General features: G+C 41.5%; 1 protein-coding gene across 1 annotated transcript in view; it reads right to left on the bottom strand.

Moving 5' to 3' along the window:
* The window catches only part of LOC124552439 (DNA replication licensing factor Mcm6), a 77,438-nt gene that overhangs the window by 58,532 nt on the left and 2,423 nt on the right, over positions 1-16,483 (bottom strand). Inside the window, exon 4 of the mRNA XM_047126712.1 lies at positions 5,809-5,957. Coding sequence (XP_046982668.1) covers positions 5,809-5,957 — 149 coding nt within the window. The remainder of the gene's footprint in view (positions 1-5,808; positions 5,958-16,483) is intronic.

The following is a 16,483-nucleotide window of genomic DNA, read 5'->3' as shown; positions in this document are numbered from 1 at the left end:
GATCTATGCACGAAGCATACGACTACCACCATTACACCTTAGTAAAGAATCTACCAGAGAACCTGAGAAAATTCTGGTCATACGTAAAATCGCTAAGCAGGTATAAAGCTTCCATTCAGAACCTTGTTGACCTGTCTGGTGCGGCAGTTGAAAATAGCAAAACTAAAGCCCAAGTTTTAAATTTCACATTCAATAAATCTTTCACATAGGAGAATTGTATAAGTATACCATCATTTGACCATCAGACAGACTCCTGTATGGATGACATAGTAATAAGCATACCTGACACAGGAAAGTATCTCAAAGATTTGAAAGCAAATAAATCACCTGGTCCGGATGGATCCCAGTTCAATTTTACAAAGAGCACTGTCTGGCATTGGCCCCTTACCTAGCTTGCATTTACCTTGAATCTCTCACCCAGCACAAAGTCCCAAGTGACTGGAAAAAAGCAAGGGTGACTCCAGTATATGAGACAGGTAAAAGAACAGACCCGCAAAATCACAGACCAATATCACTAACTTCTGTTTGATGCAGAATCCTTGAACATGTTCCCAGTTCGAACATAATTATCTTTCTTGAGACTGAGAAGCTTATGGCCACAAATCATCATGGTTTTAGAAAGCATCACACATGTGAAATTCAGCTTGCCCTTTTCTCACATGATATACTGAGAACTACGGATGAAGGGCACCAGGCAGATTCCACATTTCTAGATTTCTGGAAAGCATTTGACACGGTGCCCCATTGCAGGCTGTTAACGAAGGTATGAGCATATGGAATAAGTTGCAGACATGTGAATGGCTTGAAGACTCCTTATATAACAGAACCCAGTATGTTGTCCTGGATGGCAAGTGTTCATCAGAGACAAGGGTATCATCAGGAGTCCCCCAGGGAAGTGTGATAGGACCACTGTTATTCTACATATACATTAATGATTTGGCGGAGAGGATGGGCGGCAATACGGTGTTGCCTGCTGGTGATGCCGTGGTGTTCAGTAACGTATCAAAGTTCAGTGACTGTAGGAAGATACAAAACAACTTCGATAAAATTTCCAGTTCATGTGATGAATAGCAGCTGGCCCAAAATGTGGAAAAATGTAAGTTAACGAAGATGAATATGAATATCAAACCTGTGACGCTTGGATACAGTATTACTAGTGTCTTGCTTGACTCAGTCAAATCATTTAAATATCTGGGCATAATGTTGGAAAGTAATATGAGGTGGAATGAGCATGTGAGAACTATGGCAGGGAAGGCTAATGGTCGACTTCGATTTATTGGGAGAATTTTAGGAGAGAATGGTTCACCCGTGAAGAAGACCACGTAAAGGATGCTGGTGCGACCTGTTCTTGAGAACTGCCCCAGTCTTTGGGATCCATACTAGGTCAGACTACTGGGAGACATCGAAGCAATTCAGATGAGAGTTGCTAGATTTGTTACTGGTAGATTCGAGCAACACATACATGTTATGGTGATGCTCTGGGAACTCAAATGGGAATCCCTGGAGGGAAGGCAATGTTCTTTTTGGGAATCGCTATTGTGAAAATTTAGGGAATCAGCATCTGAAGCTGACTGCCTAACAATTCTACTGCCACCAAAATATATTGCGCGTAAAGACCATTAAAATAAGATACAAGAAATTAGGGCTCATACGGAGGCATACAGACAGTCACTTTTCCCTCACTCTGTTTTCGAATGGAACAGGAAGGGAAATGACAATTAGTTCTACAGAGTACACACTGCCATGCACCGTACAGTGGCTTGTGGAGTATCTATGCAGATGTAGACTGGCCAAGAGATCCCATTTGGGGTTGTTCAGCCGCCTACTGCTAAATCTTTATTTGATGCCACTTCAGCAACTGGTGTGTTGAAGATCGTGAAATGATGAGGAAAATACAACACTCAGTCCCTTTGTGAATGAAATCTCCAACCTGGCCGGGAATCGAACCTGGGCCCCCTCCATGGCAGTTGGCTGTCCTGACCTCTCAGCTACATGGGCTGCCTTCAAAAAACCAGGATATCCCATGCTGAAAAAAATTCAACAACCTGACAAGGCTTTTCTGTGGTGAAAATCCTTTTACCCTGGGCAGCTGGAATGTTGTGGTTATAGACATCATGGTCATGAGGTAAAATCAGAACTAGTGCGGACGTACAGTGAGGAGGAAAGATAGACACCGCCTAAAAAAAACCAAAGAGACTTTTGGAGAAAAGAGAAAGAGCTGTATGAATATCAAGAGCTCAGATGGAAAACTAGTCCTAAGCAAAGAGGGAAAGCCGAAACGTGCAAGGAGTATATAGAGGCTCTACACAATGGAAATGCACTTATCGGTAATTTTACAGAAATGGAAGAAGATGAGATGATATGATACTGTGAGAAGAATTTGACAGAGCACTGAAAGATTGAAACTGAAACAAGATCCCAGGAGTAAATAACATTCTGTCAGAACTACTGAAAGTCTTGAGAGAGCCAGCCATGACAAAATTGTTCAATCTGCTGTGCAAGATGTGTGGAACAGGTGAAGTGCCCTCAGATTTCGACAAGAATGTAATAATTGCAATTGCCAAGAAAGCAGGTGCTGACAGGTGTGAAAATTACCAAGGTATCAGTTTAATAAATCACGGCTGAAAATACTACCACAAATTCTTTACAGAAGAATGGAAGCTCACCTTGTGAAGATCAGTTTGGATTTCGGAGAAACGTAGGAACACACCAAGGCAATACTGGTCCTATGGCTTATCTTAGAAAGTAGGTTGAGGAGAGGCAAACCAAAGTTAGCAGCATTGGCAGACTTAGAGAAAGCGTTTGACAATGTTTACTGGAATACTCTCCTAGAAATTATGAAGGCCGCAGGACTAACACACAGGGAGTGAAAGGCTATTTACAACTTGTACAGAAATCAGACGGCAGTTATAAGAGCCGAGGGACATAAAAGGAAAACAGTGGTTCAGAAGGAGTGAGACAGGATCATAGCCTATCACCCATGTTATTCAATCTGTACACTGAGCAAGCAGCAAAGGAAACAAAAGAAAAATTTGAAGAAGGAATTAAAAGTACAGGGAGAAGAAATATAAACTTTTACGTCATTCTGTCAGAGATCGCTAAGCACTTGGAAGACCAGTTGAACACAATGGACAGACTCTTGAAAGCAGAGTATAAGATTAACATGAACAAAAGCAAAACATGGATAATGGAATGTAGTCTAATTAAAAGCTGGTGATGCTGAGGGAATTAGATTACGAAATGAGATACTTCAAGTAGTACACGAGTTCTGCTATTTGGGCAGCAAAGCAATTGATGACTGAATCGAAAGAATATAAAATGTAGACTGGCAATGGCAAGAAAAGCGTTCCTGAAAGAGAGAAATTTGTTTTTGGAAGAGAGAAATTTGTTAACGTCAATACAGTTGTAAGTGTCAGGAAGTACAGGGTGAGCACAAAGTCCTGCCCTGATTATAAAAATGTATAACAGAATAACCATTTCACATAATAATTACATCTGATGCCATTACATAGGTTAGTGTTACTAGTTGTTGTGGCCAATAGATGGCGCTAGTGCTAAACAACACCGACGCAGTCTGTTAGATCACGTTAGTTACTGGCAAAATGGCGATGAAGCAGGAGAAAGGGCAATGGATGCTTTGGTTTCACAAAACGAAATCGCCCATCAGTGCTCAGTGTAAATTTCGGGCATCTTATGGATGCAGCCCTCCTGATGTTAAATCAATAAAGCGATGGTATGCAAAGTTTAACGAAACAGGCAGCGTTAATGATCATCCTCGAAGTGGCGGGTCTCATGTGAGAGATGCAACTGTTGATCGTGTTCAGCAATCATTTCAACAGAGCCCATCTAAATCAACTCGTCAAGCATCACGTGAACTTTAAATACCACAAGCAAGTGTGGTGAAGATTCTTTATGAAACTCTTAGGTTGCAACCCTACAAAGTGCAAATCGTGCAGGCCTTGCAACCGAATGATTTACTGACACGCGCTGAATTTGCAACTGAGATTCCCAGCAGGAATGATGGTGCTAATGATTACTTAAATTGCATATGCTTTACCAATGAATCCACCTTTCACATCAGTGGAATGGTAAATAAGCATAATGTCTGTATATAGGGTTCAGAGTCTCCACATGCTACTGTACGGTTACAGCAAGACAGCGAAAAAGTGAATGTTAGGTGCAACCTCATGCGTAACAAAGGTTTTGGACCGCTCTCCTTTGTGGGAAAATCCATTACTGCTAACATTTAGTTAGATGCTTTGCAACAGTTCATTGCCCCACAGTTGTAAGAATATCAACCATGGATACTTTTCCAGCAAGGTGGTCTACAGAGAACAGTCTCTCAACATTAATAAAACAAACAGCATGTACTTTAGAATAAACAAGAAGTACAAGTTCATAAATTTAGAACTATATAACACTCCAATAACATATGTAACTAACACTAAATTCCTCGAACTGTACATTGATAGCCAACTAAAGTGGAATGAACATATCATGATTATCTCAAAGAGAGTCTCCACAGCATGCTACGTGCTTAGAGTTCTTTCATCAGTATGCAGTGACATCTGTGTAAGGTCAGCTTACTTTGGTTATGTGCATCCCATGCTTAGATAAGGAATAATCTTTTGGGGAAATAGTACCCAGAATCTGCAAACAGTTTTCAGATTACAAAAGAGAGCTATAACAATAATAACAAAATGCAATAAATGGGCTCATTGCAAAGAATTATTTAAAAACCTGAGCATTCTGAATGTTCTTTGCGAGTTTATTTTTCAGACCATAATGTATATGTGAAAAAATCTTGAAAATAATAGCTTGACTAACATTATTCAAGATCATAACACAAGGTTGGGTTATTGCCTCCATTTAGATAGAAAGAATAAGCTAAAAGCTCAGAACAGTCTCTATTATCGAGGTGTGATAATCTAAAATAAGCTACCATAGAATATAAAAGAAATTAGCAGTATGTATTTTTTTAAAAACTGTAAAACTATTTTTGCAAGAGCATTGTTTCTACACTTTCGACGAATATCTTAAATGAAAACCAAAGAATTGTTGGGAACATGTAGCATAAGATATACCTGACTTACACCCCCCCCCCCCCCCATTCATGTATTATGTATTTATGTCTGCTAGTTCCATGTCAACACTCCTAGTACATTTATTTGAACAATATAATGTAATATGTACGCAGGGCATTGTATTTATGTAAGTTCTACATCAAAATACCTATGCTTATTAAACAATGTAGAACGGCACTTGTTAAAAAAATATTTAGACTTCATACCATAATTTGTACTTTCATTGTTGACATCCATACGATGTATATTGTCTAAGGATGGATAAATAAATAAAAATAATAAAAAAGTAAAAATAAAAAGGAAAGAAATCAATGGTCATATACTGGTTGAGGCCCCATATGTGAAGTTCCCAGCCATCAGACATAACAGACTGAGGTGGCACTAATGTGTGATATAAGTTTGTGAAAAGCCTCACTTTTGGCTGCTTTACACCCAGAAATCACTCTCACTTTCTTGACTTAATAGCACATGTTCACTCAATTCTATCCTAAGGCAAAATCCTCTGGGGCATTGCATCAAAGATGACAAAAGAACTCCACAGAAGTGTGCAATAATAATAATACTATATAAAGTTGATAATCAACATGCCAACACGAATTTCCTAATGATATTAGAGGTTGATAATTAGAATGAAATTTTGCCATCTCTGCATTTCACAACAGCTTAACTGATCCCTCAAGATACCATTTCGCCAACCCTGAACTCTTAAATCTGTTCGACTTACCTTCTAGGTATACAACCACGAGGCAGTTCCGCCTGTGTTTCCTGAATTCTAACTTTCTGAAAGTCAACAAATGTTGATTTATCCACATCCAACATGAAACGACGGCGGTTGCTGCACACAGGGTTGCGGCAAATTGTAGGGTATGTGAACTAGAAACATAGAAAATTACCCTTACCAAAAATCCTCACATGCAATTTAAAACAACGTGCAGTGGAAAAACACATAAGCATATGAGACAAAAAGAGAATGCCAAGTGTGACATTCCACCAGTTCATTTAGCTACCTAAATAAAGATATTCACAACCAGCTGTCTCTTTTTGCCCCACAAATAGTTTTTACAGAAATTAATTGTGTCAGCACCCTTGTTATAACAGGTTCTTGGTGGCCAGGCGACACAGACTCAAGTCTGATACAGACTCAAGTCTGCGTCGCCTGGCCACCAAGAGCTGCTGCATAGCGATTTGATTCATGGATCCAGTTATATGGCTCCTTCCATGTATAGAGATTTTACAACTATGACGTTTGGGGCCTGAAGGTGGCATCAATGTAATGCCGAAACTCATAGCATATAAGAAGTTTATAAAATAAATTTCTGCAATACATGCGGCTGTTGGTAAATTATTGCATCAAGAAATACATGCCAGCCGTTGTCCCACAGTCCATAATCGATCAACAAAGATTGTCAAACTTGGTTCAAAAATTAGTGATTTTGACTTCCCATTACAATTATACTGCACCAAATGTCAGAAAATAACTACTATAAGAAGAAACATGTGGTTTGATGTTTCAAAACTGACAATACAGCAGAGAATAATCTCAGCTTCCTGCTAGGTTAAAGACTACAAACTACACTCCTGGAAATTGAAATAAGAACACCGTGAATTCATTGTCCCAGGAAGGGGAAACTTTATTGACACATTCCTGGGGTCAGATACATCACATGATCACACTGACAGAACCACAGGCACATAGACACAGGCAACAGAGCATGCACAATGTCGGCACTAGTACAGTGTATATCCACCTTTCGCAGCAATGCAGGCTGCTATTCTCCCATGGAGACGATCGTAGAGATGCTGGATGTAGTCCTGTGGAACGGCTTGCCATGCCATTTCCACCTGGCGCCTCAGTTGGACCAGCGTTCGTGCTGGACGTGCAGACCGCGTGAGACGACGCTTCATCCAGTCCCAAACATGCTCAATGGGGGACAGATCCGGAGATCTTGCTGGCCAGGGTAGTTGACTTACACCTTCTAGAGCACGTTGGGTGGCACGGGATACATGCGGACGTGCATTGTCCTGTTGGAACAGCAAGTTCCCTTGCCGGTCTAGGAATGGTAGAACGATGGGTTCGATGACGGTTTGGATGTACCGTGCACTATTCAGTGTCCCCTCGACGATCACCAGTGGTGTACGGCCAGTGTAGGAGATCGCTCCCCACACCATGATGCCGGGTGTTGGCCCTGTGTGCCTCGGTCGTATGCAGTCCTGATTGTGGCGCTCACCTGCACGGCGCCAAACGCACATACGACCATCATTGGCACCAAGGCAGAAGCGACTCTCATCGCTGAAGATGACACGTCTCCATTCGTCCCTCCATTCACGCCTGTCGCGACACCACTGGAGGCGGGCTGCACGATGTTGGGGCGTGAGCGGAAGACGGCCTAACGGTGTGCGGGACCGTAGCCCAGCTTCATGGAGACGGTTGCGAATGGTCCTCGCCGATACCCCAGGAGCAACAGTGTCCCTAATTTGCTGGGAAGTGGCGGTGCGGTCCCCTACGGCACTGCGTAGGATCCTACGGTCTTGGCGTGCATCCGTGCGTCGCTGCGGTCCGGTCCCAGGTCGACGGGCACGTGCACCTTCCGCCGACCACTGGCGACAACATCGATGTACTGTGGAGACCTCACGCCCCACGTGTTGAGCAATTCGGCGGTACGTCCACCCGGCCTCCCGCATGCCCACTATACGCCCTCGCTCAAAGTCCGTCAACTGCACATACGGTTCACGTCCACGCTGTCGCGGCATGCTACCAGTGTTAAAGACTGCGATGGAGCTCCGTATGCCACGGCAAACTGGCTGACACTGACGGCGGCGGTGCACAAATGCTGCGCAGCTAGCGCCATTCGACGGCCAACACCGCGGTTCCTGGTGTGTCCGCTGTGCCGTGCGTGTGATCATTGCTTGTACAGCCCTCTCGCAGTGTCCGGAGCAAGTATGGTGGGTCTGACACACCTGTGTCAATGTGTTCTTTTTTCCATTTCCAGGAGTGTACAAAACAGAGCTTCGGAAACTGGATTGTTGATTAATACTGTTTTTTTTTTTTTTTTTTTTTTTTTTTTTTTTTTTTTTTTTTTTTTTTAATACAGTTTCTGTCGGGAGGTATGTGATGTAATTGTGACTAATGACAGTGACAAAATAGGTAGTGTCAACAAGGTTGCAGAAAAAGACAAGTCCGACACAACTTGGAAATTTGAGGAAAGGTCACTTCTCAAGAATGAAAGTGAACAAATTTTATTATTTGGAGGTATAGAAAAATAACCTAGGAAATGTTTCATTGTTTAAGTGTATTCCTGGACTAACAAACTTAGCTGCCACTTGTTAAGAACTTCATCTTGCCTGGAACCAAAGATATAACAGACAGATGGAAATCGCACAATACTTTGAAGAAAGTAGTAGTTCACCATGAGTTTATAAACCGTTATCTCGAATTCGTGTCTTCTGAGGATCCATCTATTCACTTGCAAAACAGTGAGCGATCATGGAAATCTCTGTAATCCTCTATAAAAGAGAAGGATGACAGATGACTGAGACAAGCTCTCCATTTTTCAATACCTCTACTTCCATAATTTGAACTTACGTGGTATAAAATTTCCCCGTGAGACTTGGTAAATGTTCTTAAGAGCTACTGCTAGAATGTACTCCAGCTATGAGAAAACTCCTACCGTCAACATACACATTACTTGGAAATATCCAGGACCAAGATATTGATGATGAACAAGCGAAATTACATTTAATGCCATCATTGGACAATATTCACATATGGTTGTTCTCAGTACCAACACTATAAACAAATTCCATGTCATTCATCTTTTGTCGTCATAACTGCCATTGCTAATAACAAAATCGATATCTCACGGTGGCAGTCGCACGTTTGATATACATACCTTGCAAGCGTTCTTGGAAATTACCTATTAGACAATCACCTTTTCCATTCACTTATTTATATCACACAAAGATTAGGGCACATACTGACAAAAGAACAACGGAACAAAGTATCCTACTGGGAAAAATGCAATTAAAAAGGACACATCAATATAAATTGAAAGGGAAGGTGTTTTGTTACTGTCCACTAACTAACTCCTCCGTACTTTTCCACACTTTGAAATGAACAATTAAGTTAACCTCAGTAACACACACAACCCTTTCATGGGCACTTTTTTTGTAGCAGCTCAGTGAAGACAATTTTTTTCTTTTGCTATCCAGTTATAATTGTGATCAACTGACTATTTAATTTTTGTTAATTTTATTTTATGATTTAGCGTCAAAACATATATGGTGATGCATACATCACCACAGCACATTTGTGAGGTATTAAAACTGTGGTGGTAAATGGACTTCCCACTTCTCTTTTTGAGCTGTTATGTGTTGTCATTGCATATAAAAAATAATGAACAGTGTTTTCTGTTTTTATTTTGTTTTCTTTTACTTTAATTAAAAATAATTGTTACCAATATTAAAGTTTACTTATCAAAATGTGAAAACAATCCTTGGAACTTTATCATGCAACAAAGGTCAAAGGTATGAACCAATACAGGTCACAACAACGTAAATTCCAGAGGCGAAGCAATGTGTTCCAATAATAGAAGTGATTCCACGACAAACAGAAACTGATTGTTGTAGCAGCTTTCATACACCTTGTACAATGTACTACAAGATGTCAGGAATAGACATTGACAGCAAGACGTATTCCCAAAAGCTTTGGGATACCCCCAAGTTGGTGGTAAGTATGCTGCCAAGAACCACTAATGACAGATTAATTTTGTGGCAAGTACACTTCGCTAGCCCCTTCCAGAAACTACTTTGGTGGTAACCATACTTCCCAATAACCATTATAACACCGCTGTTTGGTGGGATATACAGGGTGCTCCATTGATTGTGACCCGGCCAAATATCTCACGAAATAAGCGTCAAACAAAAATACTACAAAGAACAAAACTTGTCTAGCTTGAAGGGGAAACCAGATGGCGCTATGGTTGGTCCGCTAGATGGTGCTGCCAAAGGTCAAACGAATATCAACTGCATTTTTAAAAAAAAATAGGAACCCCCATTCTTTTTTACATATTCGTGTGGTACATAAAGAAATTTGAATGTTTTGGTTGGACCACTTTTTTTGCTTTGTGACAGATGGCGCCGTAATAGTCACAAACATATGGCTCACAATTTTAGACAAACAGTTGGTAACGGGTAGGTTTTATAAATTAAAATACAGAACGTAGGTACATTTGAATATTTTATTTCGGTTGTTCCAATGGGATACATGCACCTTTGTGAACTTATCATTTCTGAGAATGCATGCTGTTACAGTGTGATTACCTATAAATACCACATTAATGCAATAAATGCTAAAATTATGTCCGTCAACCTCAATGCATTTGGCAATACGTGTAACGACATTCCTATCAACAGCGAGCAGTTCGACTTTCATGATGTTTGCACATGCATTGACAATGCGCTAACGCATGTTGTCAGGCGTTGTCGGTGGATCATGATAGCAAATATCCTTCAACTTTCCCCACAGGAAGAAATTCGGGGACGTCAGATTCAGTGAACGTGATGGCTTCGACGACCAATCCACCTGTCATGAAATATGCTATTCAATACCGCTTCAAGCGCACACAAGCTATGTGCCAGACATCCATCGTGTTGGAAGTACATCGCCATTCTGTCATGCAGTGAAACATCTTGTAGTACATCAGTAGAACATTACATAGGAAATCAGCAGACACTGCACCATTTAGATTTCTATCGATAAAATGGGGCCCAAATATCCTTCCTCCCAAAATGCCGCACCATACATTAACCCGCAAAGGTCGCTGATGTTCCACTTGTCGCAGCCATCGTGGATTTTCCGTTGCCCAATAGTGCATATTATGCCGGTTTATGTTACCGCTGTTGGTGAATGACGCTTCGCCGCTAAATAGAAAGCGTGCAAAAAATCTGTCATCGTGCCGTAATTTCTCTTGTGCCAGGTGACAGACCTGTACACGACGTTCAAATTCGAACCATGCAATTCCTGGTGAATAGAAAAATGGTAGGGATGCAATCAATGTTGATGTAGCAATCTCGACACTGGCGTTTGAGATTCCTGATTCTCGCACAATTTGTCTGCTACTGATGTGCAGATTAGCCGCGACAGCAGCTAAAACACCTACTTGGGCATCATCATTTGTTGCAGATCTTGGTTAACGTTTCACATGTGGCTGAATACTTCCTGTTTCCTTAAATAACATAACTATCCGGCGAACGGTCCCAACACTTGGATGATGTCATACAGGATACTGAGCAGCATACATAGCACATGCCCGTTGGGCATTTTGATCACAACAGCCATACATCAACACGATATCGACCTTTTCCGCAATTGGTAAACAGTCCATTTTAACATGGGTAATGTATCACGAAGCAAATACCGTCCGAACTGGCAGAATTTTACGTGATACCACGTACTTATAAGTTTGTGACCATTACAGCGCCATCTATCACAAAGTGAAAAAGTGATCCAACCAAAACATTCATATTTTTTTATGTACTACATGAATATCCCCCCCATGAACCATGAACCTTGCCGTTGGTGGGGAGGCTTGCGTGCCTCAGCGATACAGATAGCCGTACCGTAGGTACAACCACAACGGAGGAGTATCTGTTGAGAGGCCAGACAAACGTGTGGTTCCTGAAGAGGGGCAGCAGCCTTTTCAGTAGTTGCAAGGGCAACAGTCTGGATGACTGACTGATCTGGCCTTGTAACAATAACCAAAATGGCTCTGAGCACTATGGGACTTAACTTCTGTGGTCATCAGTCCCCTAGAACTTAGAACTACTTAAACCTAACTAACCTAAAGTCATCACACACATCCATGCCCGAGGCAGGATTCGAACCTGCGACCGTAGCAGTCCCGTGGTTCCGGACTGCGCGCCTAGAGCCACTAGACCACCGCGGCCGGCAACAATAACCAAAACGGCCTTGCTGTGCTGGTACTGCGAACGGCTGAAAGCAAGGGGAAACTACGGCCGTAATTTTTCCAGAGGGCATGCAGCTTTACTGTATGATTAAATGATGATGGCGTCCTCTTGGGTAAAATGTTCCGGAGGTAAAATAGTCCCCCATTCGGATCTCCGGGCGGGGACTACTCAAGAGGATGTCGTTATCAGGAGAAAGAAAACTGGCGTTCTACGGATCGGAGCGTGGAATGTCAGATCCCTTAATCGGGCAGGTAGGTTAGAAAATTTAAAAAGGGAAATGGATAGGTTAAAGTTAGATATAGTGGGAATTAGTGAAGTTCGGTGGCAGGAGGAACAAGACTTCCGGTCAGGTGACTACAGGGTTATAAACACAAAGTCAAATAGGGGTAATGCAGGAGTAGGTTTAATAATGAATAGGAAAATAGGAATGCGGGTAAGCTACTACAAACAGCATAGTGAACGCATTATTGTGGCCAAGATAGATACGAAGCCCACACCTACTACAGTAGTACAAGTTTATATGCCAACTAGCTCTGCAGATGACGAAGAAATTGAAGAAATGTATGATGAAATAAAAGAAATTATTCAGATAGTGAAGGGAGACGAAAATTTAATAGTCATGGGTGACTGGAATTTGAGTGTAGGAAAAGGGAGAGAAGGAAACGTAGTAGGTGAATATGGATTGGGGCTAAGAAATGAAAGAGGAAGCCGCCTGATAGAATTTTGCACAGAGCACAACTTAATCATAGCTAACACTTTGTTTAAGAATCATGATAGAAGGTTGTATACATGGAAGAACCCTGGAGATACTAAAAGGTATCAGATAGATTATATAATGGTAAGACAGAGATTTAGGAACCAGGTTTTAAATTGTAAGACATTTCCAGGGGCAGATGTGGACTCTGACCACAATCTATTGGTTATGACCTGTAGATTAAAACTGAACGAACTGCAAAAAGGTGGGAATTTAAGGAGATGGGACCTGGATAAACTGAAAGAACCAGAGGTTATACAGGGTTTCAGGGAGAGCATAAGGGAACAATTGAAAGGAATGGGGGGAAAGAAATACAGTAGAAGAAGAATGGGTAGCTCTGAGGGATGAAGTGGTGAAGGCAGCAGACGATCAAGTAGGTAAAAAGAAGAGGGTTAGTAGAAATCCTTGGGTAACAGAAGAAATATTGAATTTAATTGATGAAAGGAGAAAATATAAAAATGCAGTAAATGAAGCAGGCAAAAAGAAATACAAACGTCTCAAAAATGAGAGCGACAGGAAGTGCAAAATGGCTAAGCAGGGACGGCTAGAGGACAAATGTAAGGATGTAGAGGCCTATCTCACTAGGGGTAAGATAGATACTGCCTACAGGAAAATTAAAGAGACCTTTGGAGATAAGAGAACCACATGTATGAACATCAAGAGCTCAGATGGAAACCCAGTTCTAAGCAAAGAAGGGAAAGCAGAAAGGTGGAAGGAGTATATAGAGGGTCTATACAAGGGCGATGCACTTGAGGACAATATTATGGAAATGGAAGAGGATGTAGATGAAGATGAAATGGGAGATACGATACTGCGTGAAGAGTTTGATAGAGCACTGAAGGACCTGAGCACTGAAGGACCTGAGTCGAAACAAGGCCCCCGGAGTAGACAACATTCCATTGGAACTACTGACGGCCTTGGGAGAGCCAGTCCTGACAAAATTCTACCATCTGGTGAGCAAGATGTATGAAACAGGCGAAATACCCTCAGACTTCAAGAAGAATATAATAATTCCAATCCCAAAGAAAGCAGGTGTTGACAGATGTGAAAATTGCTGAACAATCAGTTTAATAAGCCACAGCTGCAAAGTACTAACACGAATTCTTTACAGACGAATGGAAAAACTAGTAGAAGCCGACCTCGGGGAAGATCAGTTTGGATTTCGTAGAAATACTGGAACACGTGAGGCAATACTGACCTTACGACTTATCTTAGAAGAAAGATTAAGGAAAGGCAAACCTATGTTTCTAGCATTTGTAAACTTAGAGAAAGCTTTTGACAATGTTGACTGGAATACTCTCTTTCAAATTCTAAAGGTGGCAGGGGTAAAATACAGGGAGCGAAAGGCTATTTACAACTTGTACAGAAACCAGATGGCAGTTGTAAGAGTTGAGGGACATGAAAGGGAAGCAATGGTTGGGAAGGGAGTAAGACAGGGTTGTAGCCTCTCCCCGATGTTATTCAATCTGTATATTGAGCAAGCAGTAAAGGAAACAAAAGAAAAATTCGGAGTAGGTATTAAAATCCATGGAGAAGAAATAAAAACTTTGAGGTTCGCCGATGACATTGTAATTCTGTCAGAGACAGCAAAGGACTTGGAAGAGCAGTTGAACGGAATGGATGGTGTCTTGAAGGGAGGATATAAGATGAACATCAACAAAAGCAAAACGAGGATAATGGAATGTAGTCGAGTTAAGTCGGGTGATGCTGAGGGTATTAGATTAGGAAATGAGACACTTAAAGTAGTAAAGGAGTTTTGCTATTTGGGGAGCAAAATAACTGATGATGGACGAAGTAGAGAGGGTATAAAATGTAGACTGGCGATGGCAAGGAAAGCGTTTCTAAAGAAGAGAAATTTGTTAACATCGAGTATAGATTTAAGTGTCAGGAAGTTATTTCTGAAAGTATTCGTATGGAGTGTAGCCATGTATGGAAGTGAAACATGGACGGTAAATAGTTTGGACAGGAAGAGAATAGAAGCTTTTGAAATGTGGTGCTACAGAAGAATGCTGACGATTAGATGGGTAGATCACATAACTAATGAGGAAGTATTGAATAGGATTGGGGAGAAGAGAAGTTTGTGGCACAACTTGACCAGAAGAAGGGATCGGATGGTAGGACATGTTCTGAGGCATCAAGGGATCACCAATTTAGTATTGGAGGGCAGCGTGGAGGGTAAAAATCATAGGGGGAGACCAAGAGATGAATACACTAAGCAGATTCAGAAGGATGTAGGTTGCAGTAGGTACTGGGAGATGAAGAAGCTTGCACAGGATAGAGTAGCATGGAGAGCTGCATCAAACCAGTCTCAGGACTGAAGACCACAACAACAACAACAACAACAACAACATGAATAAGTAATAAAAAATGGGGGTTCTTATTTTAAAAAACGCAGTTGATATCCGTTTGACCTATGGCAGTGCCATCTAGCAGGCCAACCATAGCGCCATCTGGTTTCCCCCTTCAAGCTAGACAAATTTCGTTCTTTGTAGTTTTGTCGTTTGACGCTTATTTTGTGAGATATTTGGCCTGGTCACTATCAATGGAACACCCTGTATACTTCCCACAGTCCTGAAGCCTATATTTCACAACAAACAGAAACTACAGGTGGTGCAGCAGACTGCCACTAGATGCCATGAGCATACAGAAGTGATAATACTTCCCTTAAACTCTGTAAAGAACTACAGTTAGTTGGAAGTATATTCCCCAAGGCCTGCAAAAGGGTTAAGACATGGTTTAAGGACACCACAGTAACATCCTTAGACACTTCACTTCAAGTTTGTCCAGAAAGGCAGTTACCTCAACAGCAAACATGTCCTGCACCCTTCTACTGAATAAAATTCCTGCTTCAATACATAAACTATACTGAGATCCCGTTGGCACTTTATCTTTCATTGTGACTCTTCGTACAGACAAGTTAGGAATATCACCTTTCATTGCAGTTACCATTCACTCCAGAATTGACTGCCTGCACCCCCCATGGCCCCATACTGATACACTTTTCACCTTCCACTCCTCTAAAAAAAAATAATGCTCCCTTGCCACCAACTATTTCTACATAAGTCCTTCCAAGTGAATATCCAATACAGCTGTCATCTGGAAACCACAGATATCACTTCACAAAAAGGACAACAACACTTTTCAGCTGTAAGCCCAAATCCGTCTGGTATTCACAACTAGCTTCACCGTCACCGGAGATGCTACAGTTCCACAACTACTCCACCTATCACATATGCTTTGTAGCAAACATTACCGGGGATCCTATCGATCACATACAGTCTTTGCCACAAAACCTAGCCGCTGGCCAGACACTACAGTCGTTAAGTCTGAGATGTTCAATTAAAGTGCCAATTGAACTGGCAGCCCTCAGAATCCCAAGTCCATCCATCTGCGCGATCCTACAGCACTGTGTAGGATGCGGAAGTTTCTGGAGGAAGTTGTCCTCTGCTCAAACTCCTACAATGGTGTATTCTGTTCAAGGTTTACTGGTAAAGACCACACAATGGAGAGACAAAGTCGCAAGTTCATTCCTTTATTTGAAACAAATTTTAGGTGTCTGCTAAAAGTATTAGCCTGATAAAAACTCAAAGATTACTAACTTCACTTAGTGAAACAATCCAGAAACATTTCTGAAAAAGAGCCTCTCACAGAATCAACATCAGAACAGCTTATGCTTAAG

This window comes from Schistocerca americana, chromosome 10, assembly GCF_021461395.2.
Source record: "Schistocerca americana isolate TAMUIC-IGC-003095 chromosome 10, iqSchAmer2.1, whole genome shotgun sequence".
NCBI lineage: Eukaryota > Metazoa > Arthropoda > Insecta > Orthoptera > Acrididae > Schistocerca > Schistocerca americana.
Note: the sequence above shows the minus strand (reverse complement) of the source record. Positions and strands in the feature narration are given on the sequence as shown.